Below are 7,809 nucleotides of genomic sequence, written 5' to 3' on the forward strand. Positions count from 1 at the left end.
AGTCATGGCCTTGATGATGCTGAAGTTCCTACCATTTTAGTTTTAGGTTTCTTTTTTAACCAGTTTGGCAGAGAAAGGAAAGAACAGAGTAGAAGATGGCAAGAGAATTACACATATAAAAATTAATACCCATCACAACACAAAGGAGACTGTCAGTTTTGTGAGGTAAAAATTTGGGGAATTATTTACCCTAATCTTTAAAATAGTAAGTATGGCTCTCTATCTTAGCAGACACTTCAATTTACAATGCTACAAAAAAGGTGTCATTTGGGAATTCAACACTTAATTCTCTGCTTTAGGCTTGAGATATCCAAGCTAGATTCACTTTATGACTTCACTGATGAGTTTTATATAAAATTAAGAACTAGACTCAAATCTCATAGCACAACACAATACTGTTGTGCAGATCCTCTTTAAGATCAGACTCTAAAAGAATAAAATGATTGATAAAGATTTCTTGCAATAATCCAAAAGGGGTGGGTAGAGATGGGTAGCCACCAATAAAGCTAAGACCTAGTGTTCCTACCCTGAAGTACTATAGTGAAAAGTCTCATTTGCTCAAGGCATTAAAGGAGGCAGGTAAGCTTAAGGTTGAATACTTTTAGAAGCCTTGATTAACGAATTGTTTGGGTACAGCATCCAAGTACTCTACAGCTTTTGGATACAGGCTACTAGATGAAAACACTATTAAGACAGAGAAAATTTAAGAATCAAAATTACTGCTTTGATTTTTTTCCTTAAAAAAAAAGCACCTATAGTATTTAATTTAGTTCCTTTACGCTAGGCCTTAGAAATACAAAAACAGTTTCTAACATCAGGGTACTCCAAGTGTAGAGCTAAGAGGAACAGATATTATACTATTATCTATAATTGGTGAGATGTATGTTTTAAAAAGAATTGAAGAGAAAGTGTTATGGGAGAATATAGTGTAGTTACTGATTTTGACTGGGGGTCAGGGAAGGGTTCACAGAGGGAGACAAAAGAGCTAAGTGGTGAAAAATCACCAGAATGTACAGGGGGGAAGTGGGGTGGGTAAGCAGGAGCTAGTCAGGTAGACTAGAGGGGATAGGGGCTGGGCAGAGGGGTTCTTAGGAAGCAGCAGATATATGAAAATGCCCTCCACCAAAAACAAAGCATAAAAGAAGAGGAAAATAAAACACTCTAGATAGAATAAACACTCACAAAATCTTAATTCACACAGCTGTGATTTTGGTCAAACATTTAAGATATCCTGATGAACTCGGCCTAACTGGAGATTCAGCTCTTCAACTTTCGCTGCAGTCGGGAGTGAGGGAAAAGTTTCCAGGCAGAGAGATTGACATGGAGAAAGCACACAAGTAGGAACAAGCTTGGCATATTCAAGAATCTGAAAGATGTGCCCAGGTTAATACCTTGACCTCCATCTGCACTCAGCAGTGCTTTTCAGTTACAGACCAAATGAGGACTCGATGTCAGAAATGCTTTCTCAGACTTCTAAAAAGTTTGTTTCCAATCTAGAGACCATAATTTATAATCTCCCTTAGCTGCTTATTCTTTCCTCAGCTTTCCAGTCGTGTCACCCAGAGATGCACATCACTGTCCTTCATCCAGTCTATCCAGTCCTACCCTGGAGACATACAAGAGTCTCTCTTCTTCTCTCTCTCTCTCACACACACACACACACACACACACACACACACATATTCAACTCCAAATTTCCAACTCTATGCCTTAGAGCCCACCGATTATTTCACCAGGTGATGAGTCAGCAGAGCACTCTGGGTGAGTCCAGCCCTCTTAGATCACGAAAACCTTTGACCATAAGGCTACTGGAGTAATTGCAAATACATTCCATCACAATTCTACCTCTATACTGGGCTTATGCTTGTCTGGGTTCCTATGACAATTAGCAGAACGACCCTGGGCAAGACAATCCTCTGGGCCTTGATAATATTGCCTGGAAAGCAGGTTTAATACTCGCTGCCCTGCCATGTTCACAGGGCTGTTGTGAAGACTTAATGCAAGAACGGTTGGGGAAAATCTAATGATAGCCTACATTTATTTTGTTTAGAGACAGACACTGTGCTTAGCATCAGGATAATCTAATTATCCCCATCTGAGAGAGGAGGAAGCTGTGGCCGAGAGATAAGCATTGTGTGCACACTGGCTCTGATCAAACTGCTGTACAGTGGCAATACTGCCGAAAGAGCAACCCACACCTCGAGGCGGAAGGGTGGAGAGATTACGGCTCAGACTCCTAACTCTGGCTCCACCTCTAACGGTGCGACCTTGCGCTTAACCTCTTCGGGGCTCAGCTTTCCCATCTGTGTAACGGGGATCACAACATGTTCGAAGAGGTGTGGCGGCGAGAACCAAGTAAGATGACATATTTAAAGCGCTGGGCAGTGTCGTCTGGGCACACAATTCACGTAAGCTTCTGCCATTAGAGTAACTGTTTAAGCAGATTTAAGGGCAGTCCCATGACGTTTGTGGCACTGGTCTGAAGACTAGGGGACCCCTGAGTGGCATGTGACCTTGGACAAGCCACTCCTTTTCCGGACTTCGGTTTCCCGCCTCAAAATAAATGGAGAGATTGATCTACACTCGCCCTTCCAGCTTCGCACTCCTCGGCGCGGGGCTGGGCAGAGACCCTTGCCGGTGGGGAAACTCCCACCGCCCCATAGGGTGGGGTAGGGGCGGGGCGGGGGTGGGGCCTGGCGAGCTCGGTCTCGCCGCCGCACCTGCCGCCGCTCACCTCTAGGCTGTAGTTGCCCCGGATGGCGGTGAAGTCGTCCAGGGCTTCGGCCGCGCTCCCCTCATCCAGGTTCAGCTCCTGGCACAGGGCCTGCAGCGCCTCCCCGGCCGCGGCGACCACCGCCGCCCCCTCAGAGTGGGGATCGTCCTCGTCCATACCCTCAGGCCCGGCGGGTGGCGCGGTCACAGGCCCCCCAGCTCCTTTCTCCCTCCTGGGCGCGCTACCCACAACCACCCGCGCCAAAAGCGCGCGAAAATCGGGAGCCGCAGAACGACGTCTCTTCGATGGTCTGCATCCGCGTTTCTCCTCAAAATGGTCCGTTTCTCCTCCAGGGCTCCCAGCCTCCCTCTCCGGAAATGTGATAAGAAGACGGACTCCGGGGCCTAGAAAACCTGGACTTGGCCCTTGGCGGACAGCGGTGGACACAGCCGGCAGGGCAAATTTGGAGCGGAGGGATCGGCGGTCCGCGCGCAGGATCTGCTGGGAGTTGTAGTCCGTATCCTGCCTTGGAGCCAGCTGCGCCTCCCTTTCTTGGTGGCTCTTTGGTTTGGGCCCCGCTGGGCTGCCAGTTGCGAGGCGGCCCCGTTCATCTTAGGGGGAAACCTCTTCTCTTCTGCCCGGCCAACCCACGGGCCTGGGTTTGTCACTGCCCCGGGACGCCATAGCCTGATCGAGAATTGCCCCTTGAGTTAGAAGATGGAGGAGGGACCTGAAAAAAGTGGTCTCTCGACAGCGAGGGCGGGGGAGGGCCTCGTCGGCCTCTCCTCAGTGTCTCCAGCGCCTAGTGAGTGGTCTTTTGAATGACTGAAGGGTTGGTGAGGCAAGGTTTATTGGGGGACACCCGTCCATCTCTTCTTGATCGCTAAACGAGGCTTGACCTGGGCTGAAAGAAATGCAGTAAGGAGCCACTTTCTCAGCTTCCTGGGAACTGGGACCCTGGAACCCAGTAAAGACTGTTATTCCAGACTTAGGAATGGCCTGAGCATAAGCCTGAAGGCGTGGAGCTGGTCTCGAGGCTTACCCTTCCGCTTCACCAAAAACACCTTCTCCAAGAGCCAGAGTGATCATTTGAAAAGGTAAATCAGAGCACGTCAGTACTTCACACAAGACCCTTCAGTAGATTCCTTTTGCCCTTAAAATAATTTCCAGACTTCTTGACCTGGCCTATAAGGCCCCATGTGATCTGGCCTCACCAGGGCATTGTCCCCCTCCTCAGGTATATAAGATCCAACCTCACTGCTTTGTTTTGGAACCTTGGAAATGCCAAGCTGCCAGACTAGTTCTTGCCTCAGAGCCTTTTTCCCGTGCTGCTCAAACGGCCCCACATACTCTATGCCAGATCTTTGCTTGTCTGGCTCCTCCTCATCCTTCAAGTTCAGCTAAAAGTCATCTTGTCAGGCCACCCCTGAGCACTGTATTTAAAATAGCTGACCCTGGTGGCGCAGTGGTTGAGAGTCCGCCTGCCAATGCAGGGGACGCGGGTTCGTGCCCCGGTCCGGGAAGATCCCACATGCCGCGGAACTGTTGGGCCCGTGAGCCATGGCCGCTGAGCCTGCGCGTCCGGAGCCTGTGCTCCGCAATGGGAGAGGCCGCGGCAGTGAGAGGCCCGCGTACCGCAAAAAAAAATAAATAAATAAAATAAAATAGCTGACCCGCATCTCCCCCCAGATAGGCCCCCTGTACTATCTGAAATTATCCTATTTGTTTATTCGCTGGCTCTTCCTACTAAAATGTGAGTTGCATGAGAGCAGGGGCCTTCGTTTCATGTTCACTGTATTCCAAAGTTTATAGATGAGTGACCAACTCGTAGTTGGCACTCAGTACTTAGCATGGTGTGTTTGAAAAATTACAAAGAAAACCTTTGTTGTTTGGATGAGGGAAGGAGTCACCAGAGATGAAAATGGAAGACAGGTCAAGTTAGGTTGCAAAGGATCTCATAAAGGTAAAAACGTGCACATTATCAGGGATTTTAATGAAAGGAGGTGAATGATCAGTATGTGTTTTGGACACGTTCCTCTGGCTGCAGTGTCACACGTGGATTGCATGGGGTAGAGAGTGGAGGTATGAAGATGGTGGGAGGTTGGTCCAGCGTAGAAAGGAGCCAGTCTGGAGAGACAACTTTGTCCTAGAACTGAAGGGGGCACTACTGAAGGGGAGGCGTCTCCAATACCAGGTTTCCATCTGGGCCAAGAGGGTGAAAGGTGATACTGTCAACTAGAATGGGAGTACAAGCAGAAGGATAAGATCAGTTCTGGAACTGTTGTGTATGGGATGCTGGCAGGCAGTTTAAAAGGAGGCTGTTGGATCCTGGAACGTAGCCCCTCTCTCCTGGGCAATTTCCCAGTCTTCTACATTCTCCACACGTGGAGAGGGGTAGGACTTGGGAACCTGTGGCAAGCTGGGTCTCAAATGAGTAAAAACTCAGACTCCCCCTAAAAATTCAGACGCAAACTGAACCGCCCATGTGGAACTTCCAACTCTGCTTTCTTCTAGCTGAGTTCAGGGCCATCTCATTATTATTTTCTGAAAGGGATGTTGGCACATAGTGTCCGTACAGAGACTCACCTCCCATGAGATTTTACTTAGAGGTTATGGGCCGTTAAGGGGAGGTCTATCTCCAGTGCCAAGGGTTCTGTAACAGGGCTTATCATCCCTCCTCCTAACTTCCTTTCCTGTCAGCAAAGAAATGTCAGGATTAGTGGAGGTGAAATGAATGAAGGTCTTCCTGTACTGGCTCATTTGTTTTCTAATTAACCTACTGTGCTTCTTTAAGAGAGAGCTCCAGGAGTGGAGACAGCCTAGACATGAAGATTTGGGAATTTTCAGGCAGTACCTGAAGCTAAGGGAGCAGGTTCATATCACTCAGGGAATGTGTTGGCATGAGAAGAGACTCAGGGGTAGAACCTTTAGGAACACCAACATTTCAGGGATGGGCAAAACTTTAGGAGTGAATGAAAACAAAACAAAAAAACTGTCCAGAGAGGTATAAAAACAAGGAGCAATATTTCAGAGGCCAGGAAAGAATTACTCCATAGAGTACTACCAACATGACAGAGAACTCAGATAGGATGAGGAATTCAAAGAAGACCTCATGTATTATCTTTCATATGTTTTCAGTGACCTTTGCCAGAGACAGCTGCCTTTAGCACAGTGGGAGTGGAAGCCAGATTACTGTGATTGAGGGGCTAATGGGAGGAAGGTCAGAAAGTTGAAGTAGGAAGTAAAAACTTCTCTTTAAGTAGTCTGGTGGAGGAGAGCCAAATGGAAGGGTATTTTCTAGGACTGGGAAACGCAAGCATGCGAGTAATCAGAGACAGGCAGCAGGCAGAGATTGAAAATAAAAAAAGATCATCAATATAGTCAGGCTCCGGAGAAAGTGGCCAAGCCGGGGATCCAGAGCCTGCCCTTCCTCTTCACAGCTCTTGTCTGGAAGGGGGTCACCTCACATATAGATTAAGCAGAACGGCTAGGTGCTCTGGTGAGAGCAAAATAGCAACATACAGTCGGGTGTTGAGAGTGGGAAAGGTTTGGAACAACTTGAGAAATATCACTGGCTCTGTCAAATGCAGACATCATGGTTGGAATTTTTTGAGGAAAAATGCAGTAAAAGTAAGTCTACCCCATGAGATCCTGGGTTTCGTAGCTAGTCCTGGACAAGATCACAAGAGCTGAGAACCCTCAAGTTTTTTGCCTTTGCCATAACTAATCAATCTCTTTTTTATCCAGATCTGAACTTCAGAGGGTCATTCTGGCCTTGAAAAGAAACCAAGATAAAAGGAAACAGCTCTCAGGAATTATAAATCAAATAGAACCTGAGACTCTGCCCCGTTTTTCATCCTTTTAGTAGGTAGTTGGGCTTTCAGTGAGTTGCAGTATATGTACTATAGCCCATTTCTTCTTTGCAGCTGGATTTGATTCTCCTGATTCTTGTCCCACTTCATGCATACTAAGTCCTGAAAACCCTTCATTTCTTCATTCCAAAAATGTTTACTGAATGCCTGCCATGTGCAAGATACTGATTCTTCCTTTGTTGTGACTTTCAGATCATCCAGATTTGAACTGAGGGGCATTGCTGGCTTGAAAATGATCCAAGAACAAAAGAAACACCTCTCAAAGGTCATCCACCAAACAAACAAAAACTGAGAAACACTCTCTGTTGTTGTTGTTTTCTCCTCAGGAGTGAATCTGGGCTCTAACTTTGGATTTTCAGTAAGTCATATCCTATCTATGTAAAGCCTTCCATTTTCCCCTCCTATGTTTTGATTCATCTGATCTGTAACCCTTTACATCCAATTAACCACTCATGTCTATGACTTTTCCGTTTGCCATGTTGTAATTCTCAGACTGTCCTGAATTGAATTATTAGGAAGTGCAGGCCTTGGAAATGAGGCCACGATAAAAGGAAAATACTCTTGAGTTCCCTTATTTCCCTTATGAAATAAAGCAAATTTAAGCAGTACTCTTTTTTTTTTTCCTCTTTTGGATTGTAACTAAACTATATCATTGTTTTGTTTTGTTTTTTTACATCTTCATTGCAGCATAATTGCTTTACAATGTTTTGTTAGCTTCTGCTGTGTAACAAAATAAATCAGCTATATGTATACATATATCCCCAAATCCCCTCCCTCTGGGGCCTCCCTCCCACCTCCCTATCCCACCCCTCTAGGTGGACACAAAGCACTGAGCTGATCTCCCTGTGCTATGCAGCTGCTTCCCACTAGCTAGCTATTTTACATTTGGTAGTGTATATAAGTCATTGCCACTCCCTCACTTCGTCCCAGCTTACCCTTCCACCTCCCCATGTCCTCAAGTCCATTCTCTATGTCTGTGTCTTTATTCCTGTGCTGCCCCTACGTTCATCAGAACCATTTTTCTTTTTTTAGATTCCGTGTGTGTGTGTGTGTGTTAGCATACGGTATTTGTTTTTCTCTTTCTGACTTACTTCACTCTGTATGACAGACTCTAGGTCCATCCACCTCACTACAAATAACGCAATTTCGTTTCTTCTTATGGCTGAGTAATATTCCATTGTATATATGTGCCACATCTTCTTTATGCATTCATCTGTCGATGGA

At 46.4% G+C, this 7,809-nt stretch overlaps 1 protein-coding gene and 1 long non-coding RNA gene across 5 annotated transcripts in view; one reads left to right on the forward strand and one right to left on the reverse strand.

Moving 5' to 3' along the window:
- Window positions 1-3,042, reverse strand: part of RBL1 (RB transcriptional corepressor like 1) — a 75,493-nt gene extending 72,451 nt beyond the window's left edge. The window contains exon 1 of one of the 3 annotated variants that reach the window (XM_089896836.1): window positions 2,735-3,042. In XM_089896836.1, the coding sequence (XP_089752962.1) occupies window positions 2,735-2,890 (156 nt within the window). In that variant the 5' untranslated portion in view covers window positions 2,891-3,042. The remainder of the gene's footprint in view (window positions 1-2,734) is intronic. The other 2 variants (XM_022592467.3, XM_022592466.3) reach the window with 2 other exon arrangements.
- On the forward strand, window positions 2,041-7,193 carry LOC111184206 (uncharacterized). 2 transcript variants are annotated; one of them, XR_002647222.3, is made up of 3 exons: window positions 2,041-2,408; window positions 3,067-3,810; window positions 6,778-7,193. It is a non-coding gene; the product is annotated as an uncharacterized LOC111184206 (long non-coding RNA). The 2 variants fall into 2 exon arrangements; XR_004024108.2 differs by lacking the exon at window positions 2,041-2,408 and having other exon boundaries at window positions 2,688-3,810.
- Window positions 7,194-7,809: the final 616 nt, after the last annotated feature.

Source organism: Delphinapterus leucas, chromosome 15 (assembly GCF_059928025.1).
Source record: "Delphinapterus leucas isolate spDelLeu-1000000601 "Yukka" chromosome 15, BTC_Dleu_Yukka2, whole genome shotgun sequence".
Taxonomy (NCBI): Eukaryota; Metazoa; Chordata; class Mammalia; order Artiodactyla; family Monodontidae; genus Delphinapterus; species Delphinapterus leucas.